We start from the raw sequence: 25127 nt of genomic DNA, 5'->3' as shown, positions 1-25127 counted from the left end.
CATCACACTGAGAGGATCAAGAGAAATGTGTGGAGAAAGAGAATAGAGAATAATTGAACAGAGACAGAGACAGAATTTAAACAATGGCTTTGTGTTGTCTCATCTGTGCGGTTTTGTGTGTGTATGTGTGTGTGTGTGTGTGTGTGTGTGTGTGTGTGTGTGTGTGTGTGTGCAGGAGGCACAGCCTCCAGGCAGAAGGGCTTCCTGGGGTGTATACGCTCCCTGCAGCTGAACGGGAGGACCCTGGACCTGGAGGAGAGGGCCAAGATCACGCCCGGGGTGAGGCCTGGCTGCCCGGGTCACTGCAGCAGCTACGGAGGCCTCTGCCAGGGCCAGGGCCGCTGTGTGGAGAGGTACAACGGCTTCTCCTGTGACTGCGGCCTGTCGGCCTACGCCGGACCCTTCTGTCAGAGAGGTGAACACACACACACACACACACACACACACACACACACACACACACACACATGCATCACATCTCACTGAAGCTTTGCTTACCAAGTGACCTGCAGGAGGAACAGTTTAGTCTGTTTAATGAGTAATAATAAAAATAATTTTAACGTGTCTTTACGAAGCCATTACTCATGTACTACGTTATTACAATGGTATTACAATGGTTGTTACAGTGCAATGAGCACAATGAGTAATAATTCACTGGGTCACTGCCATATACAGAAATTAAGACAAGACAAATAATGCAATACAGGACATTTAAACATTATGAGTGTGCGCGAGGCAAGAGATGTGAAAAACTGACAGTTTACAGGTTCACAGAACATATCACAGTGTATTAACCCTAACACTATTAGCAACTATAATGCTGTTACTATTTAAAGTGAGCGAAACAATCTCTAGTCAACTCGCTAGTCAAGCCAAAATATGGCATCTAATATCTCGTCATCTAAGCCGAAAACGTGACTTCATGGCGATGGTTTGCTTGAGCCTACTTCTCTGGCTAAGATCAAGACAGATACAGTCCCTTCATAATACAGTATATGCTCTGTAAGCATTGTCTTCCGACTGTCTGTAGCTTTCCGCAAAGCAGTGGAAATTATTTATTAAAAAAGCCATTTAAAACGTGTGCGTAATAAACGACGGCTGTCAGAAGGTCAAGAATTGATAGTATTTTAGTAGAGAACACCCTTTGAATGTGTCAAACAAATCTATGGGAGTTCTTCCAGCAGAACGCAGCACATCAAGGGCTGTTACAGCAGGAGGGCGTCTGTGAGTCATCAGCAAGCCACCTCTGACACTCTACTATTGCACTTTAGTTTCACTGTTGGACATTGCACTGCTGCTAATAATAATCATGCTGCTTGCTCCATCTATATTATTATTATTTTATTTATTATTATTATTATTATTATTATTATTGTTTTTATTACTTGTTGTAAGATTGTTGTAAAATTGCTATGATTAAAGCTTATTATCTTCTATTTATTGATTGTATTGTTGGAATATATGCTATGTCTTCATTCACCAAAATGCATAAATGATTATGCTTCATTTTGTAGCCAATCAAAGTATTGTTGCTAGTTAAATACCACATAAAAGACATGGCACTCTAGGTGGTGAGTGTTCTTCTTTTTTTTTTCTTTTTTTTTCTTTTAAATTCTTTATTCTTTCTCTTGAAAAGTGAAGAGAAAATTAGTAATTATGAGAACAATTAGCTAACCAGCTTACCAATAACACAGCAATCTAAACAAATACAAAAGCAGCCTAGACTTCAGCCTCCTGTCAAAAAACTCAGACCAAATTACACTGAGCTTCCATACTGCCTTAATGAGTGGAGGGGCATGAGGTGTAGTGTGTCTTAATTGGCCACACCTGAGTCTAATAGGGTGTCTCCTATAAATGGAGGATGTGTCAAGTGTTTGGAGAGGTGAAGCTAATGTTGTAGTCTTATCCAATTTGTTCAGAAATAAGTATGTATAAATGATGTGTCAGTCTACCAGATACAATACCAGAACTGGCCCGTTAGCAATCTCCAACTGTCACCCAGTACTGGTCCCCTATATTTAGACCAAAGATGGCCTACTAACTAAATGAGCATATCAGGGTCACATTTCTCATAAAAAGAGCTGGCCCATGAGCAAAGTTCCACCTCTCATCCAGTACTGGTCCGCTCACATTTAGACCAAAAGTGGCCTAGTAATGGTAGGAAGGTATCAGGGTCAGATATCACATCGCAGAGCTGGCGGCCTATGAGCAAAGTGCAAACTCTCATGCAGAACTGGTCACCCATATCTTGCCCATACAACACCTGAGCCTCCACAACACCTGATCCACCACAACACCTGAGCCAACACAACACCTGAACTGCCCCTGATATGCTGACCAACAGGAACATATCAGGGCCACAAGATCCCTCATACCAGAGCTGGCCCACAGTAAATGGTCAACTCCACCCTGGACTGGCCCCTCACATTCGGTCCAGATCTGGCCCATATGTGACAGCAGCTGGTGAAGGCGTTTCGATTCAATTCTGAAAAATGTGCAATGGATTCGGTGAATATTGGTTGGTTATGTACTACTACCTAGTTAGTGTAGAGTAGCGGGGATTACTCACCGAATCCATTGCATTGCAATGTTTTGGCTTGACTAGTGAGTGTGTCATTGATTTTTAACAACATTTAAATGCATTTTTCTAAATAAAAGTCTGAACATTTTGATTGGTTGCTGACTTGTTCCCGCTTTTACCAGCTGCTGTCACATATACTGTAGTACTGGCTGCACTCAGCCATATGTGCCACTACAAGACCAGATCTGTCCCACAATTGTCTGCTGACAAATGCTAACACATTGGCAACAACACAGCGAGATTCTTTTTATTTAATTTTATGTCTCTTGCATTTCATTTAATTGTCAACAGGTATAGCCTAAGGTGATGTGGTGTTGATTCTCCTATTGACTAATAAAGTTATGTGAAATAAAATTAGCCTGTTAGTACTGTACTACTGGGTCTAGAAACTAGTTCCTTTGTGTCAACAGAGTTATGTCCTTAGAAACAGTTTTTAAGGAAAATACACAAGGATTCTTCGGCTGTCCCTGTGGGAGAACCCTTTAACAACCCTTATGTGTTCCATGTAGAACCCTTTAACAACCCTTATGTGTTCCATGTAGAACCCTTTAACAACCCTTATGTGTTCCATGTAGAACCCTTCTGGGTTGCCTTTAGAACCTTCTTCAGAAAGAGTTCTACATGGAACCCAAAATGTTCCTCCAAGGGTTCTCCCACGGGGACAGCTGAAGAACCCTTTTACGGTTCTAGGTACAGTAGCACCTTTGTTCCTAAGAGTTTGCGTACATTGTGGCCTGGGGTGGTCCAGTGGTCTAGCACTGCGGTCTATCGTGCACACATAGACCCATGTCGGCATGGGTTCGAATCCGGCCCATGCCCTGCTGACATGGCCTCTCTTACTTTCCTGTCTGTCTCCACTATATCTGTCCAATTAAATAAAAAATATGAGAGGGAAAAAATATCTTAGAAGAAAATTTAAAAAAGAGTTTACATACATTAGATATTCCAAAAACCAAACCTATCCCAGTAGCCCCAGAAAAATAACCCAACTCCTCTCTTTTTCCGTCCTCTCCAGAGGTCTCCGCTAACTTCAAACCGGGAACGTCAGTCACGTACACGTTCAAGGAGCCCTACGAGCTGAACAGGAACACCAGCGTTGCCCAGTCTTCCTCCTCCATCTACTCAGACCTGACGCTGAGAGGCGAGAACGTCTCCCTGGGCTTCCGGACCACCCAGACCCCCGCCCTGCTCCTCTACGTCAGCTCCTACCACAGAGAGTATCTGGCCCTGCTGCTCAACAGGAACGGTGAGGCCTGCGGCTGCTGCAGCTGCGTCGGACACACGCTTGTGAGCAGGCGTCTCATCTCACAACTCATTTGGCCACCCCGCACGCCAGCTTTAGCAGAATCATTCAGATTAATTTGAGTCTCCAGGTCCCTGTAGACAGAGCCCCTGTCAGACGCCGCTGCCTCTCAATTCATGCGGAGTCAATTATTTGGCGTTGTCTCCTGGTTTTCTAGGAGAGTATCAAACTCAAAAATCTCACCGTGGCCTTATATAGTGTAGTAGTGCTTAAGATGTGTTTAATGAGATGCTTAAATAGACAATTATGCAGCTATAGGTGACAGATACACAAAGCAGCACATGTAACCTTGTTAGCTTTACTCGTTAGCTTTAACCTGTTAGTTTTGGATCTTACAGTTAAGGACTCATGTCTTGCACTTCTGTATGTCTCATGAACATGTACATTTGGAGATGGGAGGTTTTCATAATAGTTCTTTCGAACCCAACATGACCTTTCTGAGGATGGCGACGCCAACCTTGGCAGACCACTTCCTGTCCGACGTGGCACAGTAATTGTAGATTATATGATCTGATGACACTCCTCCTGAATCCAAGTCCTCCTCATTAAACAGTCAAAAAAGCCAAAAAAACAGTCATAAAACTTGCTTTCCCGCTTAAAATACTCTCTCCTTCTGTAGGATGACACGCTTTCTACTGTAATTGTATGACACATTCTTTTCTCTTTGTCCCCACCCTCCCCTCCTCACCCACACAAAACAATACTATGCTGTCATTGTCGTAATAGGCTTTCATGCAAGCTTAAGTCCATATTCCACCTTTGGGGGAAGTCATAATTTGTGGGGTGCATCAATATTATTATTTTTTTTGATATTTGGCCTCTTTTCACTGTTAATCTTGATCTTATGAATACTTTAATCATTGTGCCAGCTGAAGACATCAACTTTGCATTCATCAGAGCCTCTCTCATACTAAATGCAAATTATGAAAATGTATTTGATTTAGCATCTCTGATAAAGAATTAGGGATTAATCCTCTTAAGTGAATGCTTTGTAGGCTTACTGTATTAATTCACTGCCTGTAGCCTAGAACATTGGCTTTCCTTTGAATGCAGTAAACAAATGATTTAGGCAAGATACACTGGGAGTACTGCACAAAGCAGTGTTGTTTAGAAAGGTCTGTCTGCATTTTAAAAAGGTGGTGACTGTTAAAAGTTTTCTCTTCTCTTTCTGAAGGTTACCTGGATGTAAAATACAAACTCCAGAACAACAGAGATGCTGAGGTGTTGAGGACAAGCGTTAGACACCTTGCCAACGGGCAGCTTCACAGAGTGTCTGTCCGGAGGGTTTCAGACACCGTCACTGTTCAGGTAACCCACTGGAAGATTAAGATTCAACTTTATTGTAATTTAACAGAGCACAAGTACCGACACAACGTCAAGTAGTTTGTGCACACGTCCCCCGTCCCCCCAGGGAGAAAAAAGTTCTGGGCACAGGGCACAGGGTCAGCTATCTTTGGCGCCCCTGGAGCTGTTAGAGTTAAGTGCCTTGCTCAAGGGCACAACGGGCAGTGGTAGGCATCTTAGATGTGATGCACGCGACCCTCCAGTCACCAGCTCACATCCAGCCCCCTCCTGGGGTTGGGATCAAATCAATGACCTACCAATTGCTGGCCGGCCTCTCTAACCCCTAGGCTACCTGTCGCACACTGATGCACAACCCAATAAAACAATCACAATTTTCAACAAAGAGCTTTAAACTACCCTAGCGGCACGAGAGCAACCAACTGAAACGTTCTCTGCAGATTGTTCCAGCAGTGAGGAACAGCGGTTATAGGACTGGACCAGACTGCACTGATATAGGAACGTTGATAGGACATTTTAATAATGCTGTCATGGGTTATCCTCTTGGCTTTAATAATAATAATAATAATAATAATAATAATAATAATACATTAGACTTATATCAAGCTTTTCTAGACACTCAAAGACGCTTTACAAACTGAAAAGATCGATTAGTAAAATAAAAAGAAACAAATAAATAGATAAAAGAAAGTATAGGGGTCTAATAAATGTTTAGTTTACTAAATCTAAGTGTCTTTGTAGGACAATCTACTCTGTATGCTGCAATTACACCTAGATTTCGGGCGGAGAAGCGGCGAACAAGCAACCCCAGCGTCCACTCTCGACCGGCATTTTTTTTAAAGTGATCATATCATATCTATCATATCCATCATATCTGTACATCATATCTATCATATCATATCTATCATATCTATACATCATATCATATTATAATTTTTAGATTACTAAATCTAAATCTAGGTGTCTTTGTAGGACAATCTACTCTGTATACTGCAATTACACTTATATATACTCTATTGCAATTACACTTTATGCTTTTTAACTGTAAACAACATTCAACCCCCCCCCCCAATCAAATCGAACACATGCTACAGTATGTTGATGTCTGTGTCAGAAAAGGGACAGGTATGTTGAGACAAAAACATGTAGGTGAGCTTCTCAGCTGAAATCATACGTGTGAACTACTATATATGAATGAATGAATGGTCTTTATTGTCATTGATATAGTACAGGTACCAAACAACGAAATTTAGGAGGGGTGGCTCCCCTGGTGCTAGGAAAGAAAAAAAAAACTAAAAAAACAAGAAGGGAAAGGAGCTGGTTTACATAAATAAAGGCTATGTACACTATCCACTATACTATACTGTACAGATAAAACACTGTGCTGTACTCTATGCTATGCTATACCTATTCTAACCTATTGCTGTACTCTATGCTATGCTATACCTATTCTAACATTTCCTATTTCTCTGCAACCTTATGTACCCTAGGGTTGTCATATTGCACATAGTGTTATTGCACATTCATTTAAAGTGTCGCAGTTTGCAGGCTTGAAATGTACACATTTGTGCCTCAGCACTACACCTGATTTTTCAATCCAGCAGCTGCCATCAATCCGTCCAGACTGTCCAGGGCCCAGAACCTAGGTCTTTGCTGTGTTCAGGGCCTGGATGGTATATATATATAGTACAGTACAGTACAGTTTTGCTGCAGAGTTCTGGTTGGGAAAGTCATTAAGGGCTGAAAAGAACAGAACTACTGACCCAGTACTAGCTCTGGACCTTTCTGGACCTTTCTGTCTCATGAGGGGAACGTCTGAGCCCTAGTGAGACTGTGGCTGCTGTCATACGGCAGGATCATTGAACCACTGGCCTCATTATATATGATTCACTCTTTATGGAAAAGGCTGTCCTACAAGATTAGGACAGACTTTATAAACCCTTTATATACCCTTTATAAGGTCTTAAAACCAGATGGTAACACTACATTATGATGTAGCTGCCACCAGAACTGGCTAACTTTTCTTTGTCGATGATGTAACTGCAGATGTCAGCAGCAGAATGTATTCTGAAGTGTACAGGAACATCTTGCCTGCTCGAGTGTTTGGAGCAAATGCCTCCCGATTAATTGGATGGTGCTTCATCATACAGTAAGACAATGCCAAACATAATATACTGCCATAGCAATGATAATTCATATTCAATATTATTGTATTATTTAATACAAAAAACGTAATATTTAAAGCCAATTGAGCACAAGTTTCATTTCCTGATTTTAGGCAAAAAGACCTCAACATTTGGACTGTCCCATTACTTACGCAGGCCGCTGTATATCTGTGTAGTATTCAAGTAAATAACATTGCACTAACATGTTATTACATAGAGCCAAAGCAATTGTACAAAGTGCTACAGTGTACTGTATAACAACATGGTAATATGATGTACTAGATTAGCTAGAGTAATCACATATTATGGTCTCTGCTCAGGAGCAACTTACTCTAGAGGGTTGTGTAGTTCTGCCTCTTCTGGGCATTGTGTCATGAGTTCGAAACCTGTTGGCAACTTTAAAATGGGAACCGACCCAAGGCTATGCTGCAGTGCTTTTCTCTGTCAGAATGGATAGACACATTCCAACTCCCAGCTATTGTCAGTTTGTTCCATGTGCACCTGCTATTCACAGATGTTTTAGACGACATGAATGATTCTGGAGAAGAAGTAGGGGGGAAATGTTGGCAAAGTCTTCCTAAGACTGGCGTTGAACTCAGCATACAGTTCACTTCAAGAATTGTAAAAAAACAAAGTTTGTTGCAATTTTTCTCAGTCAGTTATTTTTTATGCAGGCACTTATTCACTACATCTCATTCAATGCATATGTTACAGTACATGTGGGAATACGGTACATGTTGGAAAACTAGGGTTAGGGTTAGGTGCTACGTCGACTTGGTACATGCTGGCATGTCTAACCCTAACTCTAATCCTAACCCTAACCCTAACCCTAACCGTAGCACCCTAGCACCTAACCCTAACCCTAGTTTTCCTATGTACCGTGTTCCCACATGTACCGTAACACATACACATGTAAAGGAGATATTCTTATTTTTCTTTTAGAAAAAACTATTGAAAAACTGTCGAATATCTGTAAAGCATGGCCTAGATCTGGACTGAATACGCCGACACAACCTTCAATGAAAATTGAATCTTTTGGTTTATTTATTTAATACTATTTGCCCAATGTAATACGGTAAGCCCACATACAGACATTTACAATACACAGTGCCCTCCATGAAAAGGGTTGTAGTTTCTAAATGGTGAAACCAATCTAGAAGCTAAAAGAAGACAAAATGCTTCATCTTTCCAATACTTAAGGAAGGCACTGTATACTACATAGGGAAGGGCAAGTCTAATTAATTCTGCAAATGTTCCATCCATACGTCCATACTAATGTCAAGTGTTTACATCTTTGCTGACCACCTGACAACACGCTCTAATAATCTACCTTGTTCAGCTTCTGGAAAGAAGCAACATGCCAATTAATCTAAGCTTGGGCTGTAATCACATTTTGAATATGAAGGTTCAACTAGAAAAACTGTCCAGACTCCAGTTTCCCTTTTAATTGAACGGCAAAGCAATGGCGTGTTTAAAGCACTTTGAAGAGCAGGTTTAATTAAAAAGCTCTCCATGGAAGAATACGTTTACTATCATTTGGCACATGAAAGTGTGACATTATATTTTTATTTTCGATCCACTCAACAATTCACAGCAGTTAACAGAACCGTTTTGCCTTTTTCAGATTGACCAGCACGCAAGGGAAGAGTTCAATCTCACATCTGACGTAGAATTCAACGCTATCAAGTCTATTGTCATGGGAAAAGTGTACGGTAAGTAAGGCTGGGCTTTCACGATGGAGGAGGCTATTTAAGTTCAAGTTGGGGATGGATGATTTAATAAAAAATGCACAGATATTTCGCCCTATTTGGCGAAGCACATTCTGGAGAGCTTGTTACGTCTGCTCTCACCTAGAGCTCTTACAGGAAATGAAAATATTATTCAAATGATGACAAAGAGCTACTTTAGAGCACCTCAAATGTAGACAGAATGGACTCGTAAGTAATCATTATGTATCATTATGTATGTATGCCTTTTAAAGGCTGTGTGGGTTGATGAAATACTTAAGAAAAGGCACTATGCATTATGGCATTGTTTGTTCAGTCAAGCATTTGCCGTTCAACATGACATGTTATCATCTGTGCATTATTGTGTGTGTCTGTTTACTTAAATCCGGAATAATATCGGCTTTATGTATTACGATTGTCTGCATAAGTTGGAGAAATAGGCAACTCTAGGCTGGTCTAATGCTAATGCCTTTCCTTCTTGTAATATTGGACCTCAGTTTTCAATAATAAGAGTGACTGAAAAGAACCAACACAGTCAGTGGTTACAGTCAGAGCATTCCAGCGCTAAATAAGGAACCTTGCATTTGTGCGGGGTCCAGTTAAACGACGTACCCAGACTGTATGCAACGGATGCATTTCAGATTCAAACATTGTTACTGCCACATTGTTGTTGACATGCTGTTGTCATGGCAACGAGTGACTGGACCGCCCCCTGCTCACCCAGCTGACCCTAGGTCAGTCACAACAGGATCAAAGGGGCAGCATGACAAATGGATGTGGTGTCATTCTGAGAGACACTGATACAGATACTGAGAGACTCTAATTTACAGCCTACATTATTATTGTTCTACCGCCCCTTTCTGACATTGTGTTTTGAAACTATTTTTGCTTATATATTGTTGTTTATTACATCGCTTTTTTTGTTGTTTGTTGTTTTATATTGTTGTTTGTATCTTTATGTCCTATGCACCAAGCATACCAAGTTCTCGTATGTGCGAATATACAATAAAAACGAATTCAGATCTGATCTTCTGATGCTGATCTGATTCCCAGCTAGGCTTGCCATCGATCACACTAACAAATTGACCTCCCAGGCAGATACTGAGAGACTTGTGCATGCTTTTATCACTGGCAGGCTTGATTACTGCAATACTCTCCTTTCTGGCCTACCTAAGAAAGCTATAAATAAGATACAGATCGTTCAGAATGCAGCAGCAAGCGTACCGAGCCAAGACTAGAAGGAGAGCACACATCTCACCTGTCCTAGAGTCCCTTCATTGGTTGACTGTCAGTTTTAGAATACATTTTAAGATCCTTTCATTGCTGTTCTAATCAATCAATGGACAAGCGCCCGAATACTTACATACTACATGTATTGTATGCTCCCTCTATGCTCCCTCTAGATCACAGGTTCCCTGGTACTGGCCTTTTTATTTAGTGGCTCCTCGGATGAGGACAAAGAACTACAGGGAGGTGGCGTTTAGTGTCTATGGTCCTCACCTCTGGAACAGCTTGCCAGAGGTGCTGAGGGTCACAATGTGTAAAACATCTTTAAAACAAATCTTAAAACGTACCCTTTTAGCTTAGCATTCTCTTAATCCATGTTATTTTAAGTTACCTTCTTCCACTTTGCTACACTGGTCTCTGTTCTGCCATGTCTCTAAATTAAATCATTTCCTTATATTGCCCATTATTTTCACTGTGTTGTTGTATTGTTAAACATCTTGTATTGCAATGTTGCACCAAAGGCTAGAGAGAACAGGGCAGAAAACAGGAGGCAAGGCTGCTGGAAGGTCTAACCTACGCAGTAACAGTGGGATACAAATACCATCTGCCTTTTTTAAAGCACTCATAAACATTCAGATTGGCTCTATTAAATGCATAGGTCGTCAGAAGAGCCTGTGATGCAGATGCACATCAAATGTAGGCTTTCGCTGGGTGAAAGACAATGCGATGGCTGCAGTGTTCGTAGTGTCTGTCACTATCTGGACGGATTGATGGCAGCTGCTGGATTGAAAAAATCAGGTGTAGTGCTGAGGCACAAATGTGTACATTTCAAGCCTGCAAACTGCGACACTTTAAATGAATGTGCAATAACACTATGTGCAATATGACAACCCTAGTCGTCTTATCTGTACAGTATAGTATAGTGGATAGTGTACATAGCCTTTATTTATGTAAACTAGCTTCTTTCCCTTCTTGTTTTTTTAGTTTTTTTTCTTTCCTAGCACCAGGGGAGCCACCCCTCCCAAATTTCGTTGTTTGGTACCTGTACTATATCAATGACAATAAAGACCATTCATTCATTCATTCATTCATTCATATTGCACAGTCCCATCTCTACACCCTTTTCTTGGAGTATGAATTCTACAGTTGGTTTGACTATGACAGGGTACTCTACAGTTGGTTTGACAGGGTACTCTACAGTTGGTTTGACTGACAGGGTACTGTGCAGTTGGTTTGACAGGGTACTGTACAGTTGGTTTGACTGACAAGGCAATGTACAGTTGGTTTGACTGGGACAGGGTACTGTACAGTTGGTTTGACTGACAATGGTGACACTCACCATTGACGACACTACCATCACCCCCTCCCCCCTGGCTCGCAACCTCGGCTTCATTCTGGACCCCACCCTCTCATTCGATCCCCACGTCAGTTCTATTGTTAAGACATCCTACTTCCACCTCCGAAACATCGCAAAAATCAGACACTGCCTCTCCCCGCCCGCTGCTGAATCCCTCATCCACGCCTTCATCTCCTCCCGCCTTGACTACTGCAACTCCCTACTCACCGGCATCACCTCCCGCTCCCTCCATAGACTCCAGATGGTCCAAAACTCTGCTGCACGCCTCCTCTCAAACACCCGCTCCCGTGACCACATCACTCCTGTCCTCCACTCTCTCCACTGGCTCCCCATCAAAGAACGGATCCAATTCAAAGTCCTCATCCTCACATACAAAGCCCTCCATAGCCTGGCCCCCCCTTACCTGACTGACCTCCTTCTCCCCCACCGCCCTACCCGTACCCTCCGATCCTCATCCATTGTTCCCCTCACTGTCCCACCCTCAAAACTCAAAGGCTTCGGTCACCGTGCCTTTTCACGAGCTGCACCCCGCCTCTGGAACTCTCTCCCTCAACCACTCAGAGACTCACCCTCACTCCTCACTTTTAAATCCCACCTCAAAACCTACCTGTTCTCCCATGCCTACAGCCTCCCCTACCCCTAGCCATCTCCCCCATCCCGGCCACCCCCGCCCCCCCCCTGGACATGCATACAACCTCCCCTACCCCTACCCATCTCCTAACCCTGCCACCCCCCTGATATGCATACAGCCTCCCCTACCCCTAACCACCTCCCCTGTCCCTACCACCCCCCCCCCCTCCCCGTTCGCTGACTCTGTGTTCCATGTTACTTGTTGTTTTCTGTTTTCCGTATCTCCTATATTGTCAGCGTCTTTGCGCCTCGGAAAAGCGCTATATAAATGTAATGAATTATTATTATTAATTAAGGTAATGTACAGTTGGTTTGACAGGGTACTGTACAGTTGGTTTGACTGGGACAGGGTACTGTACAGTTGGTTTGGCAGGGTACTGTACAGTTTGTTTGACTGGGACAGGGTACTCTACAGTTGGTTTGACTGGGACAGGGTACTCTACAGTTGGTTTGACTGGGACAGGGTACTCTACAGTTGGTTTGACTGACAAGTGTGGCAACCCTCTCACTTGAGTAAATGTACACACACTGAGCTAGAGAGATGAGGAGACGGAGGTCACTTTTAGACGCATCGCCGTATTTATTCTTACTTAAAAGGTAGTTGGGCACGCCCACTCAGAAGGACGGCGTTGCCGTAAAAGTCAATTATACCAAAAAGGATAACATAGGTGGCCCTCCACCGGAGGGGGTTGCCGGTTGACAGTAGGGGATCCGTCCGTTCAGGGACACTGAACGGAGCGCACCGGGTGTGGTGCGCTCCGCCGCACTCTCTGTACTCCGGGGGGTACTCCGTACCTCTCGCCGGCTATTCTATATTTCTCCGTCTCGTCGTCACTCGAGGTCTGTCCACCTGGGCTCTCCGCTCAGGTCGTTTCGGTCTGGTCACAAAAGACACATCCGTTATTATAACTCTACAATTTAAAAGCTAAGCGCCGTAGGCGACTCTCACCGCTCGGCGCCCTGGCCGTCGGGTCTCGCTCTGGGTTTGTTGGTTCGTCTCTGGGTTCTCTGCTTGTTCTGGCACCGGCTCTAGTGGTCTGGGGTTGGGTTAGTCCGTCCCTCCTTCCCTCCCTACCTCCCTCCCTCTCTGCGCTCTGGTCCATCACATAAAATGACACCTGTTAATATAACATGGTTCACATGTTCATGCCGGCAGTCCGGCTCTCACCCGTACTGGCAGCGCCCCGGTCTGACGTAGCTCTCCTCCCTGTCCGTGGCTTTCCTTCATCCTTTCCTTTATGGGGGGTGGCCGGTCCAGGCACAGCTGCCTCGCATCCTCTTAACGAGCCCGCGGTTAGTGCTGTGCTCATTAGCAGATGCAGGACAACTGTGTGCGCGGATAGCGCTCTTTCTCCTGCAGCGGCTCTGCCCAGGGGTTTGTGGACACTCTCTGAGGTCCTGACACCCCGGCGCGTGCATGATAGGGAGAGGGATGCCACACAAGGTACTGTACAGTTGGTTTGACAGGGTACTTTACAGTTGGTTTAGAGTCTGACAGCAGCCCATGCTCGTCTTCTTGGATCTTATTCAAGATGGAGCAGGTCTACCCATCGTCTATGCTTATTTTATTATTTTTACTGTGTTACTATTGTTACTGTTTATATTTTATCGGTTGTCCTTGTTCCATTCTATCGTCGATGTTGATGATTGATCTTGTACAGCTGCTCTGCCTCAGGCATTTTGTTGAGTTGTGTGCAAATAAACGAAACGTGACTTGACATGCTCAGACCCCTCCTACGCTGTTAAATGACGGGTGGAGGGTGCATACTACAGAGACGGGTGGAGGGGTGGATCTAATAGATCTACAGTAGGTGAATCTTTCCTGAACATAATGTGTCCCACTAACTCCTCTCTGTGTGTGTGTGTGTGTGTGTGTGTGTGTGTGTGTGTGTGTGTGTGTGTGTGTGTGTGTGTGTGTGTGCGTGCTTGCGTATATTCAGAAACAGGCGAGCTGGACCCAGAGATCACCAGACTCAACTCGCTGGGCTTCAGCGGCTGTCTGTCGGTGGTCCAGTTTAACTCGATCGCCCCGCTGAAGGCAGCGCTCCTCTACCCCAGCACCAGCCCTGTCGTCGTCACCGGCCCGCTGGCAGAGTCCCCCTGTGGCTCCCCGTCCCCATCCAGTCCCTACGCACCGGAGACCACACACTCCCTGTCAGGTAAGAGAGGAGAAGTCTTTAGAAGGTCAGGTTACTCTCGGTTGGTCTCTCTCTCTCTCTCTCTCTCTCTCTCTCTCTCTCTCTCTCTCTCTCTCTCTCTCTCTCTCTCTCTCTCTCTCTCTCTCTCTCTCTCTCTCTCTCTCTCTCTCTTCTCTCTCTCTCTCTCTCTCTCTCTCTGTGGTGATTGGGGGAGAGTCATCTCTAGTTTTACTCGAATGCTTTGGTTTTGCTTCTATTCCGTTTGATGAATCTCTTTTTTTCTCTCTCGCGCTGCCTGTCAGACTTTACCGAGGGCTCATTTAATGCACCCGCAGTCTTCCTTGTTAATTCAATTAGAATCCAACTGATTACAATGTGGCAGATGAGTAAATTAATTTGGATGAGAGGGGATTTTCATTTGCATAATCTTTCCTTCATGGTCAGACTAAGTTTATGGTACGTCCGTAGATTGAAGATGCACGGCGGTATTGAATGGGCCCTTTTCCTGTGTGTGATGATGACTTCTGGTGTTGCTGATTTTCTCTTTCTCTCCTTGCTCTCTCTCTCTGTCTCTGTTATAGATCAAACTGGTACAGTAGGTACAGGCGAGCCTTTTGTCAATGCAATCAAGAGTGACTCTGCTTTGATCGGAGGTAATGGAAACAAGTTTCCCATGTGCTCCACCACTGTTAAGATACCATAAAGTGGTCGTCAAAGTATGACTATATACAGCATAGAACAATCCAGATACAGAACAATACGGATGAATAACACAGTATAACACATGTAGAGATACAGACGTAGTGTATCACAGCTGTACCATATGAGATAAGGTGATCTCTCTGGGGAAGGCCATGGTAGATGACTTAAATGTTTGGCATTTAGCGGAAGCCTTTATCCCAAAGCGATTTGCAACAAATACATTTGTGAATCATCTATCCATCAGTCATCGCAAGAAAAGTAATCTCTGCTCGGGCCAGAGTCCATTAGCGGTCGTAATGCTAGAAATGCATTCAATCACCAAACTTTGAAACGCTGTGACTGATTCGAAGTAAAGTTCTCTGATCTCTCCGTTGCTGGAATGCAAAAGTAGTTCAAAGTCATCCTGAAACAGTCACACTTGGTGCCAAATGCACAAAGGACACCAAAACTAATTAAACGTTTGAAGAAATTATTTGATGATTACGGAACTTTTCCAGCTATCTTTCAAATACGTTTTTATTATTATTCAAATACCATTTTATTAACACTGTAATGTACCATTAAATTGAGTCCAGATGTATTTTGGCACTCAAATTAGATATATCCTTTTCTCTTGAATGAAAATGTAAAAAGATATGTGCCATGCATAACATTGTATAGAGGACAGTAAAGCTTTACAAGAAAAATGCCCGCGACATTGCTGAAAATTAAACTGGAATTCTTTGTGTTCTTTGGGTTGCGAAGAGATAAAATAAGACTTTGAAAAGCTTGTTTAAAGCCTTAGATTAAGCAGGACAATCAGACAGGCTCTGTAATGGCAACGAAGAACCCCAGGAAAGAATTGGCATATGATTTCTGTTTAGTCTTCTAAACCTTCTAAACCAAATTCCACAGAACTAAATTGAGTGTGTTTAGAAAATCGTTCGTGTTGCTTCAAAGCTGCTCGGCTTCCCATTGTTTACCTCCAGACATCCATCAAGGTGCCACAGATCAGCAGAACGCTCAACCAACATGACGAAGGCGTAATTAGTTTCTAGTTCAAATTCTCTGCAGTGTTGCTTCACTTCAGAGATGGTTCAGCAAGTGGTTCACCGAGGTCTGAAACTCTACTGAGCATCAGTCGGAAAAACTTCAGGCATTTTTTCTTCCAATCTTTCGTGGGTGGGTGTGTGTGTGTGGGTGTGGGTGACCTCAAGGGTTCTTCTTCTGTCGAAATTGTTGTTTTTTAAAGTGACTGTAGCAATGTGTTAATGGTGTTCAATGTTGATTTATTAGGATTGTTTTTGATATCTTAGTTGAGGTCTAACTCTCTGTTTCGCTTGTTTTCAGGCGTCATCGCTGTTGTGATATTTGTGATCCTGTTTGCGTTGGCGATAACGGTGAGATTCCTCTACCGACGGAAAGACACGTTTCTGAACCAACAAGAACCCAAGCCCAGCAAACCCGAGGACAGTCCTGAATTCCCTTTCAACAGTGAAGCCAATTCACAGAATGTACTAAGTGAGAACCAAAAGGAGTATTTCATATAGGTCCACCGTCAAGACCTGTCAATGTTGGACTAACCCTTTGATGCTGAGGAAGGACAGAAATGCCTTTGCGAAGCCTAGAGACATTAACCTTCACAGTGCATTACACAGAGAAACCACTCACCTTCTGTCAACCGTGGCTGATCAAGATGTGAAGACAACAAAAATGGTTGATTCGTCCATGTACTGTTTTTTTTTTTGCTTTTTTGTTGTTGCTTTTTTGTACATAAAGGTGTTGGAAGTTGTTGAAACTGTCATTCATGAACTGTAAATATTCTTTAAAGATGTACATGTTGAATTAATGTCTTTATAACAATCACTGTCTAATATTCCTCTCTGGTGATACTTACATATTATAGGGTTAGAGGAATGTATATGTACCTGCAATGTGGTTATGAAGATTCAAACATAATGTTGCAATGAAAATAAATGTTTGGATTGTTGAGTTGAAAGTATTTTGGTACTATGATGAATGTTTGCTTCATTGAGAGTTGATATTGTCTGAGCCATACTGAATCCCTCCTAAGAACACACAGCCCATAGTTCTGTTCTGTACATAGCATACGATGTGATGTTTTTCTGAAACATATTTGCACATCAAAACCAGTCAAAATCAATGACTACTAAACAACAGTCATTCAAGTTGTGCTGGCCAAAACATATGTAAATACAGTATGATACTTTTTTTCTTTTTTTACTTTTCTGTACTTCAGAAAGTTTCCTTGGTAAGCATTACATGTAATTCTACTGTATGTATTTTACTGTGCATTATCCTGGAAAAAATAAAAGCTTTGCCATTGAAAACCATGTTTTCCCGCTGCTTACCCCCTGGAGGTTAAACACAGGGTAGCTCTAGGAATAGCTTTGAACAAAACAGAACACAGGCTGGCTCGAAGAAACACACAACGGTTGATTGTCACCTTCCTTTCACGAGGGAGCAGTAATTAAAGAGGAACAACTGCAAATGTAGGTAATGTGCCCATATGCCTTAACCTCCCTGTCTGCTGAATGCCAAAAATGTAAAAATGTAAATGTCTCAGTGGAGGACTTTCAACGTGCACAACTCTCTCACTCGGGGAGAGCGGAGCTAGCGCCTAATCAAGAGCAAGGTCACACCAAGCTTTTAATATTACATCAGTGTGTCAGCACTCTTACACCTCTCCTCTCTCACTGCAGAGCTTGCTAGGACTTACAGCAAAATACAGCAAATCTCTGGGAAAAAAGCCCAATCGATGAGATTAGAGGCTTATGTATTTAATGGGACACTATTATGTGACGGCAGCTGGTGGAACCGGGGAACAAGTCGGTAACCAATCAAATTGTTCAGACTTTTATTGTGAAAAATGTCAATACATTTCAGCGTTGTTGAAAATCAATGACACACTCGCTCAAGTCAAGCCAATAAACTCTAATAATCAACATACAATGTTAGTCATTTCGGACATGTTTGCCATTCTGTGACAAGCTCAGTGGCCTTGCGGTTAGAGTGTCTGCCCTGAGATTGGGAGGTTGAGAGTTCGATCCCCGGCCGAGTCATACCAAAGACTATAAAAATGGTACCCGATGCCTCCCTGCTTGGCACGCAGCTTTAAGGGTTGGATTGGGGGTAAGACCCTGTGACATACCAGTGTCATGTCCAGGGGGTGTACTTGTACATAGGCTCCTGCCCTATGGGCCATTAGGCTTGAGAACCATCGGTTCGGCTACTTACTTTGCCATTCTGTAGCATCTAGTCGTTTGCTCCTAGTCTCTATGTATAATGTTTGCTCCAGTGTAACTTAACAGGCGGATGCATACATGTACTTTACACACACTGTGGAGGGAGAATCTCATGGCTCAAGGCTTTGTTTGTTAGTGTTAAATCGATTCCAAAATCCATACGTCCATGCGAGAAGGAAAAGGCTACCCTAAGGATGCTTGTTTGATGTTGTTGTTGATGTTTTTGTAGGAAAAGGGTATGATTAACCGTACTGTATTATCAGCAACCCCTTCCTCTCTGTTCCTATCTCCACCTCAGCACGAGTCATACATTTTTCGCCTTTATCCAAAGCAACTTACAATAAATACATTTTAAGTATGCGAATCCTCTATCCATCAGTCATCGCAGGAAAAAGTAATCTATGCTCGGGCCAGGGGCCATTGGCAGTCATAATGCTAGAAGATGGAAGAATTTAAAAAGATGAAAGATTTAAAAGAAGAAGAAAAAGTACAGTAGAGAAACTGTACAGGGGGGGTAGAGGGGATGTAGAGGTCTGAGGAGGGAAAGTTAAGGTGTTGTGTAGCACCTCTCACAGATCAGGTGCTGCTGTCACATCTTCTACTCAACTCAAATAGTTATTTAAATATTGATATATTTATAAATTCTCTTATTTCTCATCGTGTTAATTTCCTAAGTGTCAAGTCTCCTCACACAGCCTTTGATATTACACCACTGTCTCAGCACCTGTATTTCCACCTGGAGTTCAGATGAAGGTTAAATTGACACTAGAACAGCCGTGCCTTTTTTACCTACTAAAAGAGCCGCCTCAGCCCCCTTTTTACAATGCGGAGCTGCTATTTACACACAACGACCACTAGTTGGCCGCTTGTAAATTAGCCTGCTTCCTACACAGAAAAAGAACTGCAAAATAGCTTTATACTAGCTTTTCCTGATGTGATTTTGAAAATGTAAGGATACTAGGTGGTAGAACGCTCATATCTAGGAAAAGTCATGAAAGGATGGTCCTGAAATTTGATCGAGTGCGAAGATATAAACATTTGTTTTACTCACAGGCTGATTAAGTGTTAACCAACGTCATGTCAGAACACATAAACACACAAAACACAACTTCTCTACAAAGCGCTGTACCAATTATTGACAACTCACCAGATGACAACTCATCATCATCGCTAATGCGCAGAGGTATCACTCACCCAGTTTGAGAGACATTTACAACAGCACAGTACGTTTCATAGCGGAATCCTCCCCTCTACTGCAGTGGGCCTATCTCTATGAGTTGTTGGGGTGACACAGATTGACCAGCCTTGTCTTAATTTCCTTTGCGACGTTGTTATACTATCTGTTACAACTCACAGTTCGGCTCTGAGCTGGTGGCCCCCCCGGGCCTTACAGCCCCATATGCCTGCTGACAATGGCAGACCATAACCCACAGCAGATGGCTAAATACTTGACTCTGTCACCCAGGCCACATGTTCCAAGGCAGACGCTAGATCGAAGAGCTATAAGGACAGCATGTATCATATGTATCGTGTGTTAACAGTGACACTTGCATATGTTCCTGATCTAGATTTTGTTTTAAATACATATTCGATCATCCTCCCTGTCATGTTTTATATGGTGTTTTATCCAGTTTCACCCAGTCAGCAAGCTCTGAGCTTATTTAATAAGAGTAGGAGTTTATGCTCTGTGAATGCAGTAGGGCTGTAATGAGAGGCACTGTCTGTATGGGCCTGTTCACACCGCGGACGTCAAGCTCAGTAGCGTGTGTGTGTGTGTGTTTCATAACGGCGCCCATGTTAATGCCTTAGAACCATACAGCGAGTGAGATGCGCGGAGTGCCGCAACGATCAGTAGCCTATGCTTCTCGAAAATCAAAACTCAGATGCTTTCGAGGGGCAATATTCATCGGCCAAGTGGTCATTTAAATAAATGTCAATGTTGTTTGCGCATCGTATTTAGATTTCTGATTTCCTGCTAAACTGTACATCAATCATCATGCACTGCAGGCACTTTGACCCACTCTCTCATTCTCTTTCATTCTCTCTCTCTCTCTCTCTCTGTCTGACTCTCTCTCTAATGGGAAGGGAAGAGATGAAATTCGGTTCTTGTTCAGCACGTATGCGGGATATCTGAATGATTGGGGAAGAATATTCCCAAGGGACCAACCTCCCTAGAGCCCTCATCTCCCAGAACCCTCCTCATCAGTGCTCCTCCTCTGCTCTCCTTCTCCTCTCTCACATTCTCCCATCACAGCATTGCTATGGCTACGGCTACATCCCGATATGCTTTGGTACCACATGTAAGAATCCTTGTGGCATAAGACTTGATTCACCCCTTGGCTCACCATGTTGTTACTGTATTGCCCATGAATATACAGTAGATATGCCATTTAGCTGACACTTTTATCCAAAGTGACTTACATTACAGTGAGTACATGTATTTTTCAGTATATGTAACACGGTCTGGTGAAACGGTCCGCATGCCGGCAATTCTCAAGTAAGTGATGCATGGCTTGTAACAAATGTACGTTTTAGGACGTGTAATCATCTAATTATGTGTAGTTATGTGCTTTAAGCATGTTGATGTTCTATCAGCATGTTGTGATGTGCTAAACATGCAGTTAGATGTTCATAGCGATGTTCTTTCTTAGCTGCTAGCTAGCTACCAATGCAATGGTAGCAATCACGTCTGTTTTGATTCAGAGCGATTTTCTCAGGTATTTGGTTTGAGATGTACCAACATTCAAATAAGCATAATCAACTATTTTCGGATGTCAATGTATGACACATCATTAGCTTACAATCACTTGCACTTTCATAATCTGAACTTCCCCTACTTGGGGACTTTTTCCACCAGACCCCACCAGACCCTGTCCCTATATGGTCCCCAGCAGGAAACGAATGCACAACATAAGCGTTGTTAGATTTGATTTGATGTATTAGGATCCCAGCTACTTACTCTTCCTGGGGTCCATAAGAGCATGGCTATGCTCTACCCACTGAGTCACAGAGGGCCACATATTGCCAACTGTTAACACAGGGGAAATGGTTCCGCACACAGCTCAGCTAGAACCAAAGCAATGACAACATTGATGAAGATTATATCGAACAGCATGTATTAACCAAGTAACAAACAAAGGGCTTAGAGAAGCCAGAGCTCTTGACAGTGCGTTCAGGAGGGACTTTTTGCTCTTCCAGCAGTAGCCACCCCCCCCTGAGAATGGCCACAACGCCCCACATGACTAGAGTTCCTGGTGCCCTGAGTCACCCAAATTCATTTTCCTTGTGCCTCAGAAAGGCTGGTGCTAGCGAAAGAAAGACGCTCCACACAGAAAACCATTCAATCAGGTGGAAATGATGCAGGCATCATTACGAGTCAATGGATTTTCAACAAACAGCAGGGGTGTTATATCAAGCACCACTAAGAATGCCACTAAAATACATTTTGCATTATAAATGGAGAAGGTGTTAATTGCGTGCCTTTATTGTTCAAGTCAATTATACAGTACCAGTCAAAAGTTTGGACACACTTCCCAAGTGTGTCCACACTTTTGACTGGTAGCCTACTGTATGCACAACAAAAAGGAATCACATTTGGGTTTAGTTCCAAATTCAGAACCATAACCCGAATTAAACTTGGAAATAGTAGAGGACTTCACACAAACTGAGGGTGTATGGTGTGGGGCCCAGGCGTAGAGAGGGGACCAGACGAGGGAATACCTTTGAAAGACCAATAAACCATTTACTGAGATTCCACAGAAAACAAAGCAAACACTAGAGAAATAACAAAAACGCAGGAATACTTCAGACAGAGAAACAAATGCTATAAATAGAGGCGGCTTGGTTAGGCTAGCAACGTAAGCCGTTTTAAGCGACATAGGGGGTCTCAAGTCAAAGAAAAACCATAGAAAACACACTTCTTAAAGGGAAGGCTCCTAATTAGTAACTGGCAACACCTGTGAGCCAATAGTCTGCGGGCAACCCTTTGGCAGACAGAGGGAACCATAAAACAAACAGTAGTTATCATCTTTGGTGTGAATAGATAGAATAGAAACTTGCTGAACCCGTTAGCATAAACAGCCTAGTAAGTAAGTAAGTAAGTAAAGTAAAGTTTATTTATATAGCACCTATCACAGACCAGCGGTCACAAAGTGCTTTACATAGGCTATAAAAACATAATTAAAGAGCAAAAGTAATAGCAGGTTAAAAGAAAGAGGCTTACTGCTTAGGATGTACTGCAGTGCTGCGTAATTCATCAGAAAAAATAAAGAAGTTCCACCACAAAGTAAAGGACTATACATTAGTTTGACTTCAAAGTGTCATGTGTAGTTTACTTGGGTGTTTTTGGGGAAATAGGGGGACTATGTATAAAGAGTGTTGTCATTTCTAAATGCTGAAACCAAATTATGTACACATATGCTCAATTAAAAGCAGAGAATGTATACTTTAACCTCATAGTAATTGTAGTAATTTCCAAAGTAAAATCCAAACTATTGGAGTACAGAACCACACACAGGCCACTGTAGATATGGTTAAAAACAATCCTGAACCAACTCTTTCAAAACTTTACTTTATTCAGACCTTGTGCAGGGCAAGACAAGGTTACAGCATTCCACACTCCGAGACAATCATCTACCGTCACTGACGGTCCGTCAGAGTGACCAATCATTAATTACAGTCTTTGCCTCCTCCAATATTTATCGTCACACATTCAAATTACTTAATCAGGTCTGGGCTTGGACTCATATTGTGTCACTCTGTGTGGGTACTAATTGCCTCTCTATGAGAAACGTTTTAGTTACTGCTAGTGTGATTCATTTGGGTTCAATTGCTACCAAACGAGCTGACTTGCCGATTTGCTGAGGACCAACATCTGGGGCCGATTTCAGAGACAAGCCTAGTCCTTGACTAAATCACACTTTCAATGTAAAATCTCAATTGAATATGCTTTTTAGTCTAGAATTAGGCATAAACCTTGTCTGTGAAACCGCCCCCAGATTAGTTAATCCAGGGAGACTGGGGATCATGGGGAGAACGACCAGTGGTGGAAATAGGGGAAAAGGGGTTCTGTGAATTAACTTGCTGTTGGTGTTAAATACTTACATTTCAACATTGGATGTGCCTCTAGACCCACCAGAGTTCCCCCGATGAATTCATCCCATTTTGATCCCATGACCATCAGCTATGGGCAAAATCTAATTCACATGCAACCAAAAAGATGCACAAATGTTACAACAAAGAGTCTGCTATATTAATATTCTGTGTACATTCACTTTCAATATCGGAGATGGCAGAAAATGTCATGTTGGAGGCTCTCTACCCCCGCCCATCTGAATTACCAACGAGAAATCAGAAACCACTATCAGAAACCACAAAGAGTGTTACAATATCCTGCATTTCATTTGTCACTGAGATATCGTTTTTTCGCTCGGTTTTGAGTTTGGGTAAATGCAGGCAATTTATGGCACAGCCAAGGTATATAGATCCTACGTGCCCAATGCTCCAGTTGTGAGAGAGGAGAGTGAACCAGTGGGGTGTTTTTGCTCTCCAGCTTTGTTTTGTGATTTGATTTGATTTAGTAGGATACCCACAAAACATATACAAGAAACCATCACAAAACATATAACAAAGAAGAAAAACATCAACATACAGTATGGGAAAGTGTGTCCAAACTTTTGACTGGCAAAGTACTAACAACAAATAGCAAAAATAAAAAATAACAAGTCAACAATGCTCATGGCCTTAGTTTTTAGTGAGCATCACAAAAACACATAACAAAGAAGATTCATCCCACACAAAACTATAAATAACAGAATAATAAAACTATAATTAATAGAATTAAAATACTCAGCCAGGATCTAATGTGTATTATGTGTTGCTATACACACAAAACTATAAATAACAGAATAATAAAACTATAATTAATAGAATTAAAATACTCAGCTAGGATCTAATGTGTATGATGTGTTGCTTCACTTGTTTTTTTAAACTGATTTTATATAAGTTTGTTTTCCAGGAGGCATTTGTTGGTTCTTAGTGATAGTTCGTTTGTTCCCCGACTGTTAAGCGACTCTGTGTTTTCTTTGAAGGATGTACCCAGGTGCCCCTCCCTAGAGTTGAATGATGTTCATGAACATCACAGTTGTTTTTTTCACACATTTTTTAAAACAGGCCTCATAAACAAAACACTTAACACAATTCACAATTCACAAAACCACCCACCTAAAGTGCAAACACCTCATATATCCTGCAAAATGAGGCACTGCATTCAAAAATACATAAATACTTTTCACTTTTCAAAATAAAACTTCTGCACCAAATGGCACACACTTCATTCTCATTACCAGATTTTTGTCCAACCGACGACACATTGTTGTGCTCAAACAAAAGCACTTTGCAGCGCTTTGTCATAGGAAAATAGTTCTGTATGTAGAGAACTGCAGTGAGAGATTGTTCAAGTCTACAGAAATATACAAATATATTGTTAAAATAAAACCTTTTTACTCCACAACAAATCAGTGCAACATATGCACGGCACATACAGAATACATTACAGTTGTGTGAACAAAGAATATGCTCTCTATTGAATACAGTAAACAGAAAAGCAAACTTTGAGGGAAAAATAGACATTTATATATATAATATATATACACAAAACATCACAGGCAATACTGTATCTTCTCTGGCTAAACATCGAGTGAAGAAGTGTCTTGAGTATCATATCCATCCCAGGATAGCACCCATATCAAT

At 42.3% G+C, this 25127-nt stretch overlaps 2 protein-coding genes across 2 annotated transcripts in view; both read left to right on the top strand.

The window, feature by feature from the left end:
• The window catches only part of cntnap3 (contactin associated protein family member 3), a gene marked incomplete at both ends in the record, with an annotated part of 90322 nt that extends 73661 nt beyond the window's left edge, over window positions 1-16661 (top strand). Inside the window, 7 exons of the mRNA XM_080530085.1 lie at window positions 176-415; window positions 3597-3827; window positions 5059-5192; window positions 8976-9063; window positions 14233-14451; window positions 15012-15083; window positions 16462-16661. Coding sequence (XP_080386211.1) covers window positions 176-415; window positions 3597-3827; window positions 5059-5192; window positions 8976-9063; window positions 14233-14451; window positions 15012-15083; window positions 16462-16661 — 1184 coding nt within the window. The remainder of the gene's footprint in view (window positions 1-175; window positions 416-3596; window positions 3828-5058; window positions 5193-8975; window positions 9064-14232; window positions 14452-15011; window positions 15084-16461) is intronic.
• The window catches only part of srp19 (signal recognition particle 19), a 329264-nt gene that overhangs the window by 230408 nt on the left and 73729 nt on the right, over window positions 1-25127 (top strand). The window lies entirely within an intron of this gene.

This window comes from Nansenia antarctica (genome assembly GCF_963989245.1).
Source record: "Nansenia antarctica genome assembly, chromosome: 4".
Classification (NCBI taxonomy): domain Eukaryota; kingdom Metazoa; phylum Chordata; class Actinopteri; order Argentiniformes; family Microstomatidae; genus Nansenia; species Nansenia antarctica.
This window is presented reverse-complemented; position numbering and strand designations above follow the sequence as displayed.